The following is a 21,957-nucleotide window of genomic DNA, read 5'->3' as shown; positions in this document are numbered from 1 at the left end:
ATATGAGCAGACTTGAAGGAGGTAGAGCAAGCCAGACTGATAGTCCTGGGGCAGTGGGACAAGGAGGAGAAAGTTCCTGAGGGGGCAGGATTCCGGGCATGTTGGAGCAACAGCAAGGGGCCGCAGTGCTGGAGAGGAAGGAGCAAGGGAGCGTGGAAGGAGACGGGGCGGAGAGGGGACGGCGGGTCATCCCTGCAGACCCTCTAGGGCTGGGACTCTGAGTGAGGGGGGCGTGGGCTGGCTGCGGCGCAGAGGGGCAGCGGCGGAGGGCCGTGCGTCTGGCCCACGGCAGTAGCAGTGGAGGTGGTGCGAGAAGGTCAGACTCTGAATATATTGCGCAGGAGAGCTCTACTTTCTCACCCCATGGGGACTGGGCATTTGTTTTGCTTTATGGTTTTCAGGGTTTTTTCTGAGGCTTAAACAAAGCGACGTATGTCAAGATTCTCAGCACACAGTTAGCTCGTGGAGGCTGTGAGCTGGTGTTATTACTGGGCACCACTCTGCAGTTGATCTGTGGGAACCTCAGCCTGGGAGCTCTTCTCAGCCTGTGGTCCCATGACCACCCAACCCCACTGAGGTGGCAAGGAGAGCAGGGGGTGCCAGAACCTGAGACTGACTACAAGGGCCCTCCTGTGAGGCAGGGCTGTGGGTATGAAGGCTCAAGAAGGCAGCACAGAGGGAAATGCCGGGGGATCCCCAGCACCAAACCCCTTACAAACAGCTCTGGTGTTGCCCTTTGGGATGGAGTCTATCCAGGAACCAACCAAGTGAGGTATTGAGGTTCCCCAAGGTGGGGCCGCACCCAGCTCCCCAGCCCTCTTTCGAGATGCCATTCCACCACTGAGACTCCAAGCAAAATGTATTTTCCTGCAGACTTAGGTTTTGACACAGAAAACGACTTAGATTAGAAATATGTCAACCCCAGAACTGACTAACCATTAACTTTTCATAAGCAACTCAGGTATGAACCCTTTATGACTCTGTTATGCCACAGGACAAATAAGCTATCTGGTGTTTTATTTTTATTAGGGAAGCTTCCACTGCATGATAGGAATGGGGCTTTTTACAGCAGAGCAATGTTTCAGAGAAAACTCTAAGGGTTTCTTACAGCAGCCTTCTCCAATATTTCACTCCACTGGGAGCACTTCTGAGTATTTTTTTCCTTGATACTGAAAGCAGGCTGCATGCATCCACTCTCCACCTTCCAACCTGTGCCTTAACCCAAACCTCTCTTGGGCCTGCACCCTTCATTGGGTTAATTAGCCAGAAAGCATCTTTAAAGGACTCATGATGGTTGTGGCCGGGCCCTTGGACAATCCTTGTGCCACACTGACTGGTGGCCTTCCGTCCCTCCTGCCACGAGATTGCTTCTGTGGAAAAAGGAAGCTCAGGAAGGACAGGGAGAATGACGGGAGGGATGGTTTGGTGTCGTCTCCAGGGGGTCAAGAGGAGTTTTGCATCTTTTGTTAATAATAAGAAAAGTAGCAGCCCCCATGTATGTCACACTTCCCACATTGGAAAATGTACTCGTGGGCATTCTCTTGCCAGATCTCCCCATCACCCCAGGAGGCAGATAGGGCATATAAATTGTCCACAATTTACAGGTGGGGAAGCCAGTGCCCAGAGGGATGAGGGAACATTGATCAGTGCCAGAGTTCAAGCTAAACCCTGAGTATCTTGAGTGCCAGCACTGGGCTTCCCCCATCACTCCTCACAGCTAGTACTGCCCAGCCCTGTTTCTCACCAGGGAGCCAGGACCTCCTCTGTCCCATCAGCTCTGAGCACCACACCTCGGAGATGTTTGCTAGCTAAAGCCAAACCTGATGAAAGGTCTCCCTGAAACACCGGTAATTCCATTCCCCAGCATGTCTGCAGTTGGTGCCTGGATAGGGCCAGCATTGTGCATTGTTCTGCAGGAGACAAGGCAGCTGGCTGGAAAGGCCCTGGGGGAGTGCTGCGTGCCCAGCGCTCACCAGGGGACTCTGACCAGCTCAAAGCCCCCTCCTGCCCATCCCTCCCCATGTGCTGGCCAAATAGGATCCCACTCTGTGAGGCTGCAGAGGTCACAGGGACAAGGCTTACTGAGCCATTTCTCATGGAACCCCTGGCATCACCCCTTCTGCTCTCGAGTACATCCCTGCCCTTGTTTTTTGTTTGCCCTCATTTTCCTCAGAGTTCAATTTCCCTTCTCTTAGGTTACCCAGATCTCTGTAAGCTGCCTGAAATTATTTGGAGATGGGGGTGAGATCTAAACCAGTGGTAGGCAAACTATAGCCCATGGGCCAAAGGCAGCCCACCACATTTTTTTTTAATAAAATTTCATTGGAACATAGTGATACTCATTAATTTAGGCATTGGTATGGCTATTTTCATGCTACAAGGCAGGGCTGAGTAGTTGACAGAAACCCTATGGCCCAGAAAGCCAAAAACGTTTGCTATCTGGCCCTTTAAGAAAAAGAGGGCTGCCCCTAAAGGAGGCCGCCCTCCAGAGCTTCTCAACAGGTGGACAAGAGCCCAGGAAACCAGCCAAGCAGCAGCACAGGAGGGGCAGGTGAGCCCAGTTGTAGAAATGGAGAGGGAGGGTGCTGGGGAAGGTGTTCAAGCCAGACCTCACAGAGAAGGTGAACAAGATCTTAAAAGGATGTACAGGGTCTGGGCAAGCAACACGGAAGAGACATGGAGGTCCTGCTGCCCAGCCCTGCAGGGAGCTCTGGCTGAGTAAGGGGGCCAGGCAGAAAGGAAGTCTCTCGCAGCTACAGGGTTTCTATTTTCCTGCAAAACCGGAGACCTGGCTATCCTTCCCAGGCTACTCAACAGAGAAGCCAATCTTGTTGTCTTCCTCGCCCCAGCAGGACTTTGGAGAGGACGACTCCCTCTACATCACCAAGGTGACCACCATCCACATGGGCAATTACACCTGCCATGCCTCTGGCTACGAGCAGCTGTTCCAGACCCACGTCCTGCAGGTGAATGGTTAGTAAATGGCTCCATGCATGTTGTCCCCCCAAAGTGTTCCCAAACGCTGCTCAGAACAACCCTCCTCCCCTCCTGCATTCTGTCTTCTTAAAGAAATACCTGACCCCAAAATGTCCCATCTTTCCTGTAAGTAAAGAGGGGCTGGGGAGGGGGGCGGGCAGGCAGGGGCAGAGTCTGCCAACTCATTTCCTGGTCTGGCTTCCCCCAAAGCCTCCTCTGATGAAATGAGTTAAGGTGGGAGGGGGTGAGTCACTTAGGCAGGTCACACCCAGCATCTCCAGTACGCCCCTGTAGAATGTGCAGTGTGCCCTGTAGGTGATGTTACCAAACCGAACTTGGGTCCACCCGCCTGCTCAAGGTAAAGCCAGTCTACTGACACTGGGTTGTGGTGAAGGAAAGCACAGTGTTTGTTGGAGGGTGCCAAGCAAGGAGTCCAGGCAGCTAGTGCTCAAAAGGACCCAACTCCCAAAGGCTTTCAGGGAGAGGTTTTAAAGACGGGGGTTTGAGGGGGGGGGGGTTGCTGTGGGGTGCATGATCAGCTCGTGGACATTCTTTTGATTGGTTGGTGGTGAGGTAATCGGGAGTCAATACTGTCAACCTTCTGGTTCCAACCGGTCTGGGTTCTACGTACTTGTGGCCAGCATAGAGTTAACTTCTTCCACCTGGTGGGGGTTTCAGTATCTGCAAAACAGCTCAAAGGGCATGGCTCCGTATATTATCTATAGCCCTTGAGGAGGAACTAAAGGTCCTTGACTTTGTTTACTGGCTAAACTGTTATTATTTTGTCTTGCTTGACTGTTTTCTTTTCTGCATTTTCTCACTTGTCTGATTAAATTTATTGTTTGGCACTCAGGGCAGGCCTGGGAGTCTAAAGATTTTCTATAGACAAGAGGCAGGTGGAGGACATGGGGTCTGGGGAGGGAGTCTGTCCCGGGAAGGCCCCATAGGGTCCTGCTCGGTTACAGTGACATGGAGATGGCAAGCTGTTGTGGTCTTGATCCAGTGAGAAGCAGACAGTGTCTAGAACATGCCACTCCTCCTCCAGGTACTGTGGACCCAAATCACTTATCCAGTTGGGAGGCCTTACTTTCTGCAAAAGGGGCTGGTTCCCGCCTCCCTCCCACCAGAGGCTTAATGAGCCTCAGCTTGGGCCCAGCCAAGCAGAACCTCAGCAGGCTTGGCAGGTTTTCTTTGCTTCTCACAGGCCCTTGTGTTGTCAGGACTCCCAGAAACTGAGAAGAATGAACCCCTGCTGATGACCACACCAGCAATTACAATAGCCAGTGTTTTCTGAGACTTTCTCTGGCCAGTCCCTAGGCTAACACATCACATGGACTCTCCCAGTCAGTATCTTTTAACCCACTTTATGGATGAGTCTCTAGGTAAGGTCACTTTCCTGGGGTCACACCACTGGTAGGTGTCATTCTAGACCCAGGGCTTGTGCTCTGCCCTCTGTCGCACTGCTGGCCACTCCAGCCATCACAACAAACAAGCCATCACAGTGCCGTGGCAGATCAGCACTCCAGGGAAATTAGACGTGTCCAGCCACGCCCAGCTGGACGTCACTGCTTTCACCAAGCAGGCCTGAGCAGGGCGTCTGTGCACCAGAGAATAATGTGAAAGCTCCAAGTCAGCCCCAGATCCTTTGTGCCAGCTGTGTCCAGGGCTTCTGCTCTGAGATAAAGTGTACGCGGTGTTGAGAATAATTACATCATGAGGTTCAATGTCACTTACCTCTGGGATCCTGGGTGACAAGCCATTTAAGGACAACAGGGTGAGCTCAGCTTGCCTCTACATTTGTCCTATAGGATGTTTTAGGGATTTTTATGTTCATATGTGCCGAAGCCATATTTTGTTAGTATTTCCCTTGAGCTGGGACATATTTAATCCTTTGGGGCTTTGTGGCTGTGTTTGTTGGCTTGAATCGGGGTGTACAGGCGCCTGCAGGAGACTCTGTGGTCTTAAACACCTTTAATACATGAATGGCAGGTGCACGGTGCTGGGAGGGCCCTTCTGCCTCCTGTTCCCCCAGAATTCTGAGACAGAGCTCATGATGGGAATGAACCATTTCCTCCCTTCCGGTGCTGAATCCGGGAGCAAGGCCCAGGCCCACAGACACCGTGTGTTGCTGGGCTGAAAGTAGAGACCAGGCTGCTTCCTGTTGCTACCCAAGTGGGGAGTGGACTCTGCAGCTGGCACTGGAGAGTTCTGTTCGAGCCTCCCCAGCCACTCCACTCCCACCCACCCCCCAGCCCAGCGATTGCTAAAGAGGCTGCTCGGGGCCTAGGGGAGTCTAAATAGCAAAACCTCCCCACTGAGATCCAGAGACAGGCCACCTGAGATCCATTTCCTAACTGCTGAGAGATTTAAGGCTTCTCTTCCAGCCGAAGTACTAGAGTCAGCGGCAGCATGCTGGGACCTCTGCATTTTGCGGTGGGCTTTCCACCTCATGCCATGGCTCACTTCACTCAGTTCCATGATGGCTGGGCTGGGCTATTAGGGTGGGCCTCACTCCAGGAGCCCACAAGGTCCCTGGGCTGGGCTGACCCCCAGGCACTTGGGGGTGGCATTTGGGTCCATTAAGCAGCTCCCTCATGGGAGCACCGTACTAAGGTAGATCTGCTGTTGCCTCCCAAGGACACGAGTCCATTGCCTGCTGACCAGGGAACAAGACACGAGGTTTTCAGAGCATTCCAGAAATGAAGTGTGCTGTGTTGACTGAGAGGGAAAACCTCCCTATCTGTGTGGGAAGGTGGGAAGATGTCGTTGAAAGTAAAATGGTACGAAAGACACAATGACAGTAGGAACATTTACCGAATAATTACTGGACACCATCTCTGTTTCACAGATGAGGAAACTAGGGCTCAGAGAGATTAAGTGATTTGCCCAGGAACCCCAGCCCTACAATTAGTATATAACTGCAAAATGGATCTTGACACCAAAGCCTAGACTCTTGACGCCTTCTCCGCCCCATCCTCCCCTTTGGGACATTGCACTGTTGCTATTGGCGAATCCAGACGTGGGCGTTCAGCAGGTCGGTGTTGATGTGCTGTCGGGGGTGCACACTGTGAGGGACCGGGGATAGGAACCCTGCCTCGTTTATCCCTGCCCCTGGTGCTGAGCTCACGCCTGGTCAGAAACAGCTGGCTTAGCGAGCATCCAACGAAGGACCCACAGCGTAGATATAAGGGCAGCCCCTGCCCGCAGCAGGACTGAAGTTGATGACCTTCACGGCTTGGTCGTCCAGCTCCAGGTGGGCTTGGCAGATCACTGTGCCGATGCCCGATGCTGCTCAGGTTACCAGGGGGAGGCCCAGGAGGGCTGGGCCGCTGCGGAAGGCTCACCGAGGTGGTGGGCACGTGGGGCTTCCGGGCAGGAGGACTGGGAAGGTGAGAAGGCACCGTCTGTGCTCAGACCAGAAGGAGCCCTGCTTTGCTGAGGCATCTCGTGGAGAAGATGTGAGAAAGCTATAACAGATTCATCTGTGGGATTCGTTCCTTTTCGTCAGTCATCCCAAGCGTGAGTCAAAAGCATGAAAGATGTCCCAGAGCAGTTTGAGTAGAATTGGTGGGGTCGCCCAGCTGTGCTGTGGGTGGTGGGATTTGGTCCCCTCTTGGCCTGGCAGATGGCCTGTGGCTTACTGAGCCGAGGCGGTGCCCAGGACACACAGACAGGGAACAATGTTCTGTCGGTTGCTTCTCCTTGCTTCTCCTCAGTCAGAGGGAGGACAAGAAGGGGAGGAAGATGAAGCGGGGAGAGGAGGCCCTGCCAGCTCCCTGCCTCTCTGAGGGCTCAGAAGACTCCATGTGAATGGCAGGTGTGCTGGGGAGGCAATGTGTGGCCAGTGGGCCCAAGAGACAGGGATACCGCTCGTGCGAACAGGAGCTGGGTGGCGCTGTTCCACCCAAGGCACGGCGCAGACCCGAGCTGGAGACACCTCTGTCACAGGGCCAAGACATGAACTCTGAGCCAGAGAGACCTGCATTCAAGCCTAGTACCTATCCAAGTGCTGGTACTTCCTTGACATACATCTTTGGCGAGTAAACTCACCTGTGAAATGGGAATAACAATAGTGCCTCCTCCCTTATAGGCCTGATGAGATAGGATATGTGTCAAATGCTTGGGAAATGCCTGGCCAGATATAATTCAAAGTCCAAGATGGGACAGATATGGGGGAGATTTTGTTTTGTCTCAAGCCATATTTAACTGTAGTTGGTGGACACAGATGGTCTGAGCTGGTAGCCCCTCAGAGACCTTCCAACTCATTATACAGATGGGAAAATCAAGACCCAGAGGAAGTTGCCAAGCCAGGAATAAAATATAGACTTCTCCCTGGAGCTGCCTCACTCCCTGGTGGCAGGGGCAGGCCTCCATATACAGGCTGGGTCACCATCTTCTGGAGCTTCTTCTCCATCCAGGACTCTGCCTTGACCTGGTTTGCTAAAGGAAACCCTTCCAGGCAACTATTTCCTTTCTCAAATTATTAGTATAACTTCCCCATAGACCAGACCTCCCGGAGATGAGGCCCAAACACTGACATGATTTATAACTTCATGCAAACTTCCCACATTGCTTCCATAGGAGGAACAAAAACTTCAGAAATAAATGATTAATCCATTAAATTAAAAACACCCTCAACCTCCCCACAGTTCAGACAAGTAACGATTCATTCCCAAAACACAATAGTAATCTCCCAAATCTGTTTATTACTCCAGCTTGGTACTTTTGTGAATGTGCCTCTTACTTAAGACATATTTATGCTGCCTTTCACCTTGGAAATGATTGATGTTTCCCAAAGAAAATGTGCCTTTGTGTTATGTATTCAAATATGTTCATGGGAAGGTTTTGCAGATTTAAAAGAAAACGAATATGTTTATCCCAGATACATTAATTCGAATGCTTTTTAGTGTGTGAATTAACACAAAGGAAGAGGGGAGATCAGAGCCAAAGGAAAACAGTTGGGCCTTTGCCTCGCTGCTGGCCGAAAGCTGTGTCTCCACCTGATCCCTACCCTGGGAAGGGTAGTTTCTCACAAAGAAAATGCAGGACTTTTTCTGACAGGACCCTGACCAAGCAGGGGCCAAGGGTACCAAGGTCTTTGATGCCTCCCTGCCCAGGGTTCTCCTTAGGTCCTCCCTGTCCTGGCAGGAGGCTGGATCAGGGCTCTGGCTGCAGTGTTCTCTCAGAGCCCGGGGCCTGTTCCACACCAGCTGCAGTCTTAGCAATGCCTCATCACACGCGAGGAGGACAGTTGGGTCCTGGAGGCAGTGGCTGAGCTTCTACCCAAATGATGGGATGGTTATTTTTTCCCTCTAACATCCTATTGCCAGTTTTCAACTTAGCAAAGGTCAGGTCAGGGCAAAATGGGCTTCTCGGTGGAGCTCCTTGGTACTCCGGGGTTTGCCTTCCATGTCACAGGCCCGCTCGTGCCAGGCATGGAGCTGGGAAGATCCAGGAGGCTACTGGCCCCGACCTATCCAGGGGTCTGGGCCTGTCTGCAGGGCCCCCTCCCATTGCTGCTGGCTGGGCTGTGCTTCTTTGGCCTCCTCCACGCCCAGAGGCCAGAGGGCAGACACCTTGTGACTGGCCAGGAACCACAGGAGGGGAGGCCCAAGCCACTGGTTCACAGAGGGGCAGCAGCAGCTTCCAGGCCCGGGAGTCCACCATGCACGCTCACAGACGCACACACGCACGCACACCGGGACCCAGGCCCTGCCCCACCCCTCCCACGTGCCCCTGCCCCGTGAACTTCTCTCCCTCTGCCGTGCCCGCCCTGCCTTCTTGACTCCACTGCCCTGCACTGATTGGTCCCTTGGCTAAGAATCCTCCCTCCCACCCCGCTCTCCCCGCTCTGCGCTGCCTTGCTGCCAACACCACCTCATCCTTCACTGTCATCATCATTCATTCATTCAATAAGCATTTACTGAGGTTCTCTCCATGCCACTCACCAGGCTGAGCACTGAAAACATAGCAGTGGACAGACCAAAATCCCCATCCTCATGGAGCAATTCAAAGGGTGGAAAATACTAAGGAGGAACATTTTAAAACAGGAGGGGATAAGGAGACTCAGATAAAAGGTGGAAGCTTTAGGTATGATGGCAAGTAAAGGCCGTACTGAAAAGATGACATTTGTGTCCACTTGGTGGGAAAGTCAAATATGCCTCCAAAGGATCTGGGTCTGAGCACCTGGAAAAGTAGAGGCCATTCACTGAGAGGAGAAGATCGTGGAGGAGCAGCTTGGAGAAGAAAGATCAGGAGCTCGTGGGGACATGACAAACTTGTGATGTCATGCAGCCCATGGGGTATCTAAGTCTGGAGCTGAAGGAAGAGGTTTGACTGGAGGTATAAATTTCTGATGCCTCACAGGGTGGCTGGTATTTAAAGTCAATAGACCAGGGTAGATGCTGAAGGAGTGCAGATAGAGAATGTCCAGCAGCCGAGCACGACAGCACTGAGAGCCTGGGGAATGAGAAAAAGCAGCAAGGAAGGCAGAGAAGAAGCCACAGAGACAGGAAAACTAGGCGTATGGTGTCTGGGGCCAAGTGGTGTCTGGGGCCAAGGATGAGGAGTGATCAGCTGTGGTGAATGCCACCGGCAGGTCAGGGAAGGTGAGGAAAGAAAACTGGCCATTGGGTCAGGGTCAGTGTAGGGGGGGTGGGGCACTGTGGTCCAGAGCAGAGCCATTTCCACACGTGGTGGGGAAAGGTCTGCCTGGAGCTGGCTCTGGGGGGGTGGGGAGGAGATGTGAGAGCCACCAAGTATGGACAACTCTCCAGGGTGTTTCCAAGAAGAAAAATGGGGCAGAGTTGGGGAGAGAAGCTGGGGTAAAGAGGTTTGGGGGTTTTCTTCCAAGATGGAAATTAAAAGCGTTTAATGGACTAATAGGAAAGATCCAGTAGAAAGGGGGAGACTGATGCAGGAGGGACAGAGAAGTGCTAGAGCGACATCCTGGACAGGACGTGAGGGGATGGAATCTAGGAATGAGGCTCACGGGACAGGAAACTCAAAACTGGGTCCTTTTCTGGAGAATGGAAGGAGGATGGTCTGGCGGTGACAACACCTGCCCCACCTCCCAGCCCATGGGGTAGGGGACGGGGCGGGGGGAGGAGTGTGGGGAGAGAGAGCCACATGCACTTAAAAGGCTGCAGGAGAAGGAGTGTCACCAGGTTTCCATCTGAGCAGGAAGGTGAGGAACGCTCACAGAGGAGTTTAAGGATAGAGGACATTTTGCTGACGGCAGAACATGAGTTCTAGAAGGCACAACAGAAGGTTTTGGGGATGGTGGATGCCCCAGCGGCCTAGGCTCTTGTGAAGACTGACAGAATCCCAAATCAAGGGCATGAGGGAAAGGGTCCTGATGGTCCTCAGTTGGAGACGAGGAGACTGGGGACAGGGGCCACTGGGAGGTGGCAGACGTGGGGTTCTGAGGCCCATCTTTAGTCCTGCTGATGGAGGGATGGAGGTCCGAGGAGGAGTGGTCGTAGCCCCCAGGATGACTTCGGCTCCTGGAGACCTCCAGGCCAGCCAGGGTTTCCTCTCTCTCAGCATACGTGCGCTGTCTTCTAACCCCTGCCACTGGAGGCCCAGGTGTCTTTGCCCAGCAGATAGTCCTTTGTTTTTAAGGGAATGGATGGTTCCACTCCCTTGACTTTCAGTCAGCTTTCGTCTTGTTGTAGAACAGCGCCACCTATTTCAGTTCAATCGGTCTGCAAGAGCTTCCAAGTCAGGGCTGACCCAGGGTCTCACCTGGAACCTGACAGGTAGAAGCAAATCCCCCAGCCCCAACCAAGACCTCCGGAATCAGACACTGTGGGGTGGGCCCAGCATTGTTTTAACAAGAGCCCCCGCTCCAGCCAGGGGATGCAGATACACACTCAAGTGTGACAGGTTCCCATCAAAGGGCAGGGCAGAGGCAAAGGCCAGTCTTCAAGGCTGGTGCTGGCCACTGGACACCTCACTGAGGAGACCGGTGCCCAAACCACCAGTTCACTGGACAAACATACTATCAATAAAGGGGCAGGCCCCACAGGCATAAGGAAGGTCGGTATTTCCTTTGTGAGGTGGAGGGAGTGGATCCAAGTGCTCTGTTCTGATAAGTCTTCCCAGACCCCTATCCCTATGTCCCCAAAGCTCCCTTCTGGTAATCCTCACCACACTTGCAGTTATGTTATTCATCTTCCCCCTGACAGAAAGCTTCATGAGGCCAGGGACTGGGTCCATCTTATTCACTGCTCTGTGTGTAATGCCTGACACTTGGTTGGGATGTAATAAATGTTGACTGCACAGTATTGAGTTGACAGAATTTTGTAAACTCAATAAAGACCATTAATGTGCTGCTGAACTCAAAGATGGGAAGTGCCTCAGCCCTCCCCTCTCCTCCCCACACTGCCTTTCCCTCTCCCCCTGCTTCTCCCCCTCCCCCTATTTGCTATTGTAATACTTGAAATACTTTGTAATATCTGGTATGGAAAAATGACAGTCATCACTCTTGTTTTTCAAAATTTCTTCTGCTGTTCTTTCACATTCTTTCTTCTAGCTAAATTTGAGAATTATTTTGTCAAGACCCCACTAATTGATTTTAACTGGAATGAGATTAAATGTTTGGCATAATTTGGAGTATCTTGTTTCTTAACAACAGTAAGTCTTCCTATCCAAGATCATCTCTCTCTAATTTTTCAAGTCTTTTTATACGTCTTCAGTGAGATGTTATAGTTTCATTCATTTCGGTCCACTGTGTTTTCTATCTGGTCGCTACTGGTACATAAGTGAGCTATTAATTTTGTCTGTCTGCATACTGGCCCCTTATGGTACTCGCTTATTAAACCTTACACTTTTGGTTCGTTATCTGGAGCATATCCAGGTAAAGTATCATTTTTCTCCACCTCTTTAATATTTATCCCTCTCATTTCTTGCCTTCTATTGACAGTAACACCCAGCAAAATGTTGAGAGTCTGATATTGCCTCCTTTCCTCTTTCCTTTTTGTTTTATCCCCACTTGATGTTTCACCATTCTGAAAAGAATGGTGCTGGTCCCACTTTTTATAGAGATATTCTTCATTGTAGAAAGAAAATATTATTCTGTTCCTATTTTATTGAGGTTTTTTCCCTCAATAAATGGATTTTGAATTTTTTTCAAAGGCCTTTTAGTGTCTAGCAAGAGAATCAAATGGGTTTTCTTTTTTGACTGCCTTTGACTTGCATATGATTAATTATAGATTTCCTAATAGTTAGTCATTGAAACGTATTATACTTGGTCACAGTATGTTCTTTTATTGGGTTGGCCAAAAAGGTCGTGAGGTTTTTCTGTAACATCTTATGGAAAGTAATACATCTTACCCAATAATACCATGCTAGGTTTGATTTGCTAATATTTTTATGTGCGTATTTGTTTTTTGTGTGTTTTTTTAATTTTTATTGGGCTGGCCAAAAAGTTCGGTCGGTTTTAACATATTATGGAAAAACCTGAACAACCTTTTGGGCCAACCCAATAATACCATGCTAGGTTTGATTTGCTAATATTTTTATGTGGGCATTTGTTTTTTGTATTTTTTTAATTTAATTTTTATTTTATATTGGAGTATAGTTGATTTACAATGTTGTGTTAGTTTCAGCTGTACAGCTAAGTGATTCAGTTACACATATACATATATCCATTCTTTTTCAGATTCTTTTCCCATATAAGTTATTACAGAAATGGAGTAGAGTTCCCTGTGCTTGCTATACAGTAGGTCCCTGTTGATTATCTATTTTACATATAGTAGCGTGTACATGTTAATCCCAAACTCCTAATTTATTCCTCCCCCCCACATTTCCTCCTGCCGGCAACCACAGGTCTGCTTTCAAAGTCTGTGAGTCTGTTTCTGTTTTGCAAATAAGTTCATTTGTATCATTTTCTTTTGGATTCCACATTTCGAAGTCTGTGAGTCTATTTCTGTTTTGCAAATAAGTTCATCTGTATCTTTTTTTTAGATTCCACGTATAAGTGATATCATATGATGTTTGTCTTTCTCTGTCTGACTTATTCGCTTAACATGATGATCTCTAGGTCCATCAATTTTTTCTTAATTTTTATCTTATATTGGAGTATACTTGATTAACAGTGTTGTGTTAGTTTCAGGTATACAGCAAAGTGATTCAGTTATACATATACATGTATCTATTATTTTTCAAATCATTTTCCCATTTAGGTTATTACAGAAAATTGTGTAGAGTTCCCTGTGCTATACAGTAGGTCCTTGTTGATTATCTGTTTTATACATAGTAGTGCGTATATGTCAATCCCAGACTCCCAATTTATCCCTCCCCCAAACCTTTACCCTTTGGTAACCATAAATTTGTTTTCTAAGTCTGTTTAGAGAGACTGTTTCTATTTTGTAAATAAGTTCATTTGTATCATTTTTATAGATTCCTCATTTAAGTGATATTATATGATATTTGTCTTTCTCTGTCTCACTTGCTTCACTTAGTATGATAATCTCCAGGTCCATTCATGTTGCTGCAAATGGCATTATTTCATTCTTTTTAATGGCTGAGTAATATTCCATTATATAAATGTACCACATCTTCTTTAACCATTCATCTGTCAATGGACATTTACATTGCTTACATGTCTTGGCTATTGTAAACAGCACTGCAGTGAACATCAGGGTGCACATATCCTTCCAAATCATGTTTTTCTCTGGGTATATGCCCAGGAGTGAGATGGCTGGATCATATGGTAGCTCTATTTTTAGTTTTTTAAGAAACCTCCATACTGTTATCTATAGTGGTTGTACCAACTTACATTCCCACCAACAGTGTAGAGGAGGGTTCCCTTTTCTCCACACCCTCTCTAGCATTTATTGTTTGTAGACTTTGTGATGATGGCCATTCTGACTGGTGTGAGGTGATATATCATTGTAGTTTTGGTTTGCATTTCTCTAATAATTAACAATGTTGAGCATCTTTTCATGTGCCTCTTGGCCATCTGTATCTTTTCTTTGGAGAAATGTCTATTTAGGTTTTCTGCCCAATTTTTGATTGGGTCGTTTGTTTTTTTTATATTGAGCTGCATGAGCTGTTTGTAACTTTCGGATATTAATCCCTTGTTAATCATGTCATTTGCAAATATTTTCTCCCATTCTGTGGGTTGTCTTTTCATTTTGTTTATAGTTTCCTTTGCTGTGCAAAAGCTTTTGAGTTTAATTAGGTCCCACTTGTTTATTTCTGTTTTTATTTCCATTACTCCAGGAGACAGATTGAAAACGATATGGCTGCGATTTATGTCAAAGAGTGTTCTGCCTATGTTTTCTCTAGGAGTTTTATAGTATCCAGTCTTACATTTAGGTCTTTAATCCATTTTGAGTTTATTTTTGTGTATGGTGTTAAAGAATGTTCTAATTTCATCTTTTTATATGTAGCTATCTAGTTTTCCCAGCACCATTTATTGAAGAGACAGTCTTTCCTCCATTGTAGAGTATTTCCTTCTTTGTCGTAGACTAATTGACCATAGGTGCATGGGTTTATTTCTGGGCTTTCTGTCCTGTTCCATTGATCTGTACTTCTGTTTTTGTGCCAGTACCATATTATTTTGATGACTGTAACTTTGTAGTGTAGTCTGAAGTCAAGGAACCTTATTCCTCCAGCTCCATTTTTCTTTCTCAAGATTGCTTTGGCTATTCGGGATCTTTAGTGTCTCCATACTAATTTTAAGATTTTTTTTGTCCTAATTCTGTGAAAAATGCCATTGGTTATTTGATAGGGATTGCATTGAATCTGTAGATTGCCTTGGTTAGTATAGTCATTTTGACAATACTGACTCTTCTAATCCAAGAACATGGTATATCTCTCCACCTGTTTGTGTCATCTTCGATTTCTTTCATCAGCATCTTATAGTTTTCAGAGTACAGGTCTTTTGTCACCTTAGGTAGGTTTATCCTAGGTATTTTATTCTTTTTGATGCAATGGTAAATGGGATTGTTTCTTTAATTTCTCTTTCTGATCTTTCATTATTCGTTTATAGGAATGCAAGAGATTTCTTTGTATTAATTTTGCATCCTGCAACTTTATCAAATTCATTGGTGAGCTTTAGTAGTTTTCTGGTAGCATTCTTAGGATTTTGTATGTATCGTATCATGTCATCTGCAGTGAGAGTTTTTTTTTTTGTTTTTTTTTTTAAATGCTGAACCAGGACAGAAGAGACCTGGTTTTTATTTATTTATCTTTGGTTAGGTTGGGTTTTTGTTGCTGCGCGCGGGCTTTCTCTAGTTGTGGTGCGCGGGCTTCTCATTGCGGTGGCTTCTCTTGCTGCAGAGCACGGCCTCTAGGCACTTGGGCTTCAGTGGTTGTGGCTCGCAGGCTCTAGAGCGCAGGCTCAGTAGCTGTGGCGCACAGGCTTAGTTGCTCCGTGGCATGTGGGATCTTCCCAGACCAGGGCTCGAACCCGTGTCCCCTGCATTGGCAGGCGGATTCTTAACCACTGCACCACCAGGGAAGTCCCTGCAGTGAGAGTTTTACTTCTTCTTTTCTAATTTGAATTCCTTTTATTTCTTTTTCTTCTCTGATTGCCGTGCCAGGACTTCAACCCCTATGTTGAATAAAAGTGGTGACAGTGGACATCCTTGTCTGTTCCTGATCTTTTTTTTTTTTTAATAAATTTATTTATTTATTTATTTATTTATTTATTTATTTATTTTTGGCTGTGTTGGGTCTTCGTTTCTGTGCGAGGACTTTCTCTAGTTGCAGCGAGCAGGGGCCACTTCATCACGGTGCGCGGGCCTCTCACTATCGCGGCCTCTCTTGTTGCGGAGCACAGGCTCCAGACGCGCAGGCTCAGTGGCTCACAGGCCCAGTTGCTCTGCGGCATGTGGGATCTTCCGGGACCAGGGCTCGAACCCGTGTCCCCTGCATGGACAGGCGGATTCTCAACCACTGCACCACCAGGGAAGCCCACGTTCCTGGTCTTAGAGGAAATGCTTTTAGCTTTTCACTGATGAGAATGATGTTAGCTGTGGGTTTGTCATATATGCCTTTATTATGCTGAAGTGTGTTCCCTCTATGCACACTTCATGGAGAGTTTTTATCATAAATGGGTGTTGAATTTTGTCAAAAGCTTTTTCTGCATCTCTTGAGACAATCATGTGGTTTTTATTCTTTAATTTGTTGACGTGGTGTATCATACTGATTTGTGGACATTGAAAAATCCTTGCATCCCTGTGATAAAACCCACTTGATCATGGTATATGATCCTTTTAATGTATTGTTGGATTTGGATTGCTAGTATTCTGTTGAGGATTTTTGTGTCTATGTTGATCAGTGATATTGGCCCATAATTTTTGTTTTCTGGTATCTTTGTCTGGTTTTGGTAACAGGGTGATGGTGACCTCATAGAATGAGTTTGGGAGTGTTCCTTCCTCTGTGATTTTTTGGAATAGTTTCAGAAAAATAAGTGTTAACTCTTCTCTAAAGAGTTTGATAGAATTCGCCTGTGAAACCATCTGGTCCTGGACATTTGTTTGTTGGGTGTTTTTTAATCACAGTTTCAATTTCAGTACTTGTGATTGGTCTGTTCATATTTTCTATTTCTTCCTGGTTCCGTCTTGGGAGATTGTACCTTTCTAAGAATTTGTCCATTTCTTCCTTAGTATTTCTGTTGTGTCCATTGCAACTTCTCCTTTTTCATTTCTAATTTTATTGATTTGAGCCCTCTCCCTGTTTTTCTTGATGAGTCTGGCTAGAGGTTTATCAGTTTTGTTTATCTTTTCAAAGAACCAGCTTTTAGTTTCATTGATCTTTTCTATTGTTTTCCTTGCCTCTGTTTCATTTATTTCTACTATGATCTTTATGACTTTTTTCCTTCTACTAACTTTGGGTTTTGTTTGTTCTTCTTTCTCTAGTTGCTTTAGGTGTAAGGTTAGGTTGTTTATTGGGATTTTTCTTGTTTCCTGAGGTAAGATTGCATTGCTATAAACTTCAGTCTTAGAACTGCTTTTGCCATATCCCATAGGTTTTGGATCATCGTGCTTTCATTTTCATTTGCCTCTAGGTATTTTTTTATTTCCTCTTTGATTTCTTCAGTGATCCATTGGTTGTTTATTGTTTAGTAACATATTGTTTAGCTTCCACATGTTTATGTTTCTTTGTTTTGTTTTGGTTTTTTTCTTATAGTTGATTTCTAATTTCATAGCATTGTGGTCAGAAAAGACGCTTGATATAATTTCAATTTTCTTAAATTTACTGAGGCTTGCTTCTTGGCCCAGCATGTGATCAATCCTGGAGAATGTTCCATGTGCACTTGAGAAGAACGTGTATTCTGCTGCTTTTGGATGGAATGCTCTGTAAAAATCAATTAAGTCCATCTGTTCTAATGTGTCATTTAAGGTCTGTGTTTCCTCATTGATCTTCTGTCTGGATGATCTGTCCATTGATGAAAGTGGGGTGTTAAAGTCCCCCACTACTATTGTGTTACTGTCAATTTCTTCTTTTATGGCTGTTAGTATTTGCCTTATATATTGGGGTGCTCCTTGTTGGGTACATATATATTTACAATTGTTATATATTCTTCTTGAATTGATGTCTTGATCATTATGTAGTGTCCTTCTTTGTCTCTTGTAACAGTCTTTATTTTAAAGTCTATTTTGTCTGATATGAGTATTGCTACTCCAGCTTTCTTTTGATTTCCATTTACATGGAATATGTTTTTCCATCCCCTCACTTTCAGTTTGTATGTGTCCCTAAATCTGAAGTGGGTCTCTTGTAGGCAACAATATATACGGGCCTTGTTTTTGTATCCATTTAACCAGTCTGTGTCTTTTGGTTGGAGCATTTAATCCATTTATGTTTAAGGTGATCATCGATATATGTGTTCTTAGAGCCATTTTGTTAATTGTTTTGGATTTCTTTTTGAAGGACTTTTTTCTTCCCTTCCTCTTTGTTCTCTTCTCTTGGGATTTGACGACTATCTTTAGTGTTGTGTTTGGACTACTTTTTGGGTTTTTTCGTACGTACCTAATGTAGATTTTTGGTTTGTGGTTCCCATAAGGTTTTGATATAGCAGTCTATACATATACAAGATTATTTTAAGTTGTTGGTCTCTTAATTTCCAATGCATTTCCAATATCCTGCATTTGTGCTCTCCTTTTCTCACAATTGCTGGTTTTGATATCATATTAGTGTGCAGATGATTTCCTTCCTTTACTATATGTTTGCCTTTACTGGTGAGCTTTCTCATTTCTTGTTTCTAGTGTGTCCTTTTCTTTTCAGCCTACAGAAGTTCCTTTAGCATTTGTTGCAAAGCTGGGCTGGTGGTGCTGAATTCTCTTAGCTTTTGCTTATTTGTATAGGTTTTCATTTCTCTGTCAAATTTGAATGAGAGCCTTTCTGGGTAGAGTATTCTTGGCTATAAGTTTTTCCCTTTCATCATTTTAAATATATCATGCCACTCCCTTCTGGCCTGCAGAGTTTCTGCTGAAAAATCAGCTGATAACCTTGTGGGAATTCCCTTGTATGTTATTTGTTGCTTTTTCCTTGTTGATTTTAATATTTTTTCTTTGTCTTTAATTTTTGTCAATTTGATTACTCTGTGTCTTGGTGTGTTATTCCTTGCTTTTATCCTGCCTGGGACTCTCTGCACTTCCTGGACTTGGGTGACTGTTTCCTTTCCCATGTTAGGGATGTTTTCAGCTATTATCTCTTCAAATATTTTCTCAGGTCCTTTCTCTCTCTCTTCTCCTTCTGGGACCTCTATAATGTGAATGTTGGTGCATTTAATGTTGTCCCAGAGGTCTCTAGATTGTGCTCATTTCTTTTCATTCTTTTTTCTTTATTCTGTCCCACAGTAATGATTTCCACCATTCTGTCTTCCTGCTCACTTACCGTTCTTCTGCCTTATTCACTCTGCTATTGATTCCTTCTAGTGTATTTTTCATTTCAGTTATTGTATTGTTCATCTCTGTTTGTTTGTTCTTTAGTTCTTCTAGGTCTTTGTTAAACATTTCTTGTATATTCTCAGTCTGTGCCTCCATTCTTTTTCTGAGATCTTGGATCATCTTTACTGTTATTACTCTGAATTCTTTTTTTCAGGTAGATTGCCTATCTCCACTTCACTTAGTTGTTCTTCTGGGTTTTTATCTTGTTCCTTTGTCTGGGACATATTCCTCTGCAATCTCATTTTGTCTAAATTTCTATGTTTGTGGTCTCCTTTCCACAGGCTGCAGGATCATAGTTCTTCTTGCTTCTGATGTCTGCCCCCTGGTTGGTGAGGTTGGTCCTGCTGCTTGTGCAGGCTTTCTGGTGGGAAGGACTGTTGCCTGCCCTCTGGTGGATGGAGCTGGGTTTTGTCCCTCTCTTGGGCAGGGCCGTGTCAAGTATTGTGTTTAGAGGCAGCTGTAAGCTCAGTACAACTTTAGGAAGCCTGTCTGCTGATGGGTGGGGCTGTATTCCCACCCTGCTGGTTGTTTGGCCAGAAGCGTCCCACAGTGGAGTCTGTAGGCTGCATGGTGGGGCCAGGTCTCATTGCCAAAATGGAGAGCTCACACTGATCAGTATTCTGAGCGCTCCACCACCAGTGTCCTTTCCCCCACAGTGAGCCATAGCCAACCCCTGCCTCCCCATGGGACCCTCCAAGACCCTCAGGTAGGTCTAGCCCAGGCTCCTATGGAGTCACTGCTTTGTGTTGGGTCCCAGTGCATGTTGTGCTTTCTTTGGCAGGTTTCCGTGTCCGGGTTATACAGCTTCATGATAAAATTTGGGACATTTTCTCTGCTGTATGCTCTAGGAATTATCCGTTCCTGAAATGTACAAAAGAACTTTCTTATGAAACTAATCAGGGTTCTTTGGGGGTTAGTAGTAGTGCCTTTTTAAAAACAGCTTTATGGACTTTCTTTGTAAAGGAGCTGGTGACATAGGTGTGACGAGACACTGTGAATTGCAGAAAAAAAAAAAACCTGAATAGGTTACCAGAGTAATTCAAGGTAAACTACAAATAAAGGATAATTGAGACAGCAGAAAAAAAGAAAAAGAAAACAGCTTTATAGAGGTATAATTTATATACAAAAAACTACACATATTTAATCTATACAATTTGATGAATTTGTACATGTATACGCCTAGGATACCACCACCACAATCAAGGTAACAGACATCACCTCCACAAGTTTCCTTGTGTCCCTTTGTTTTTCTTTTTTGTTCGTTTTTGTGGTGAGAACACTTAACATGAGATCTACTCTCTTAATAGATGTTTAAGTGCACAATATAATATTGCTGATTATAGGCCCTATATTGTATAACAGATCTCTAGAACTTATTCACTGCATAACTGAAAAGTAGTGCTTTAAAATGTTTTAAATGCTCTCTTCTTGATTCCATGTCAGTACTTTAAGTTTCCTTTTAAGTGATTCATTTCATTGAAAGTCTCATGTTTATTACCTATAATTGAACAAAGTATTTCCGTATTTTTTAATCTCCTCTGTGTTCTTTATTTTTTTCACTAAACAAACTTGCCAGAAATTTGGCTATTTTATTCATTTTCACGAACATCCAGGTCTCAGATTTATCAGTTCCACTCTTTTTTGGCAAATTGATTCATTCCTTTCTGCTTCTATCTCTATTGATTCTTCCCTCACCTTCTTTAAGTTTACTATGTGGCTGCTTGGCAGGCTTATATAAATAAATGGTGATCTAGCAGGAGCCCAAGGTTATTCACACATTCTAGAACCCAGGCTGCTCTACCTCCTTCTCCAACTCCCCACCAGTCCAGTGTTCCTAGGCCCCCCAGCTCTATCTCTGTGCTTTTGAATCATAGCCTCTTGAACAAAACTCTGCTGTCTCTTCAACTTGAACCCCATTCCTCTCTTTACCAAATCCAGGGTATAGGAAGTTTTCCTAGATAAATTACTATTTCTTCCCTCTTTGAACCAAGGGGAATCAGAGAAGAGAGATCCACTTCTGTATTCTAAGCAGTCCTGCAGATACGCCCTAGCTAGAAACCCTTTTACTTCACCCATCCCAAGTGGCCTGACCCGTGACAAGGACCTTCTCCCACACCCTGGGACTCTCCCCCAGAACTGGAAACAAAGAGAAACCAAGGAAATGACTCAGATTTTTTTATTGTTTGGTCTGTGTGTGGTTAGTCATGGGTGCCTCTGAGCTCATGTTATATAAACAGCTCTGGCCACTCTGAAGGTGGGTTTGTGCCCTTTGCCAGCTATCCATTTGGCTTTGTCCTCGGCCCCCTACTTTGCCCCATAGGTCAACCAGAGGAAAGACTTGAAACTCAGGCTAAGTTGATCAGATTATTACCAGCCTCCTGGGTTTTGACAGGACCTACAGCATCTGTTTCTCACAGTAAGGTAATAGAATTTTTCTTTTGTCCTCAGCCTACCCAAGCACAGATCACTAGAAATCTTCACATTCTAGGATCAACATTATCACTTCCTTCTATATATGTGTCAATTTGTTCCACCTCTAGTCCCAAGAAAAATCTCTCTCCTAACATACTGGGTCACTTTCTTTTTTTTTTTTAAGTTATTTTTTTTTAATATTTATTTATTTAGGCTGTGCTGGGTCTTCATTGCGGCACGTGGGATCTGCGTCCTGGCATGCGGGATCTTTCAGTTGCAGCATGCGGACTCAGTTGCGGCATGTGGACTTATTAGTTGCGGCATGCAAACTCTTAGTTGCAGCATGCGTGCAGAATCTAGCTCCCCGACCAGGGATCGAACCCAGACCCCCTGCATTGGGAGCGCCGAGTTTTACCCACTGGACCACCAGGGAAGTTGCCCTGGGTCACTTTCTTTTATTGGACAATAGGAGTGTCCAGATAACTCTGGGAAAATGTAGTTGTCGGCTTCAAGACAAAGAATGCATCTCCCAACTTTCCAAAAGGTGTATGAGGTGGTTTTTGTTATTGTTGTTGTTTAGTTTAATATCCAGGTGCCTTTACATAAGCTCTCATAAACCCTTTTTGGAAGTATGTAGAGAAAAATGCATGAATAAGTAAGAGCC

The 21,957-nt window shown here is 45.6% G+C and overlaps 1 protein-coding gene across 4 annotated transcripts in view; it reads left to right on the top strand.

The window, feature by feature from the left end:
- The window catches only part of FSTL4 (follistatin like 4), a 717,999-nt gene that overhangs the window by 664,478 nt on the left and 31,564 nt on the right, over positions 1-21,957 (top strand). For 3 of the 4 annotated variants that reach the window (XM_082378911.1, XM_082378913.1, XM_082378914.1), the window contains one exon: positions 2,850-2,973. In XM_082378911.1, the coding sequence (XP_082235037.1) occupies positions 2,850-2,973 (124 nt within the window). The remainder of the gene's footprint in view (positions 1-2,849; positions 2,974-21,957) is intronic. The other variant, XM_082378912.1, reaches the window with a different exon arrangement.

This window comes from Balaenoptera borealis, assembly GCF_965194805.1.
Source record: "Balaenoptera borealis genome assembly, chromosome: 2".
Lineage (NCBI taxonomy): Eukaryota > Metazoa > Chordata > Mammalia > Artiodactyla > Balaenopteridae > Balaenoptera > Balaenoptera borealis.
The sequence above is the reverse complement of the archived record's forward strand: the minus strand, read 5'-3'. Positions and strand labels throughout refer to the sequence as shown.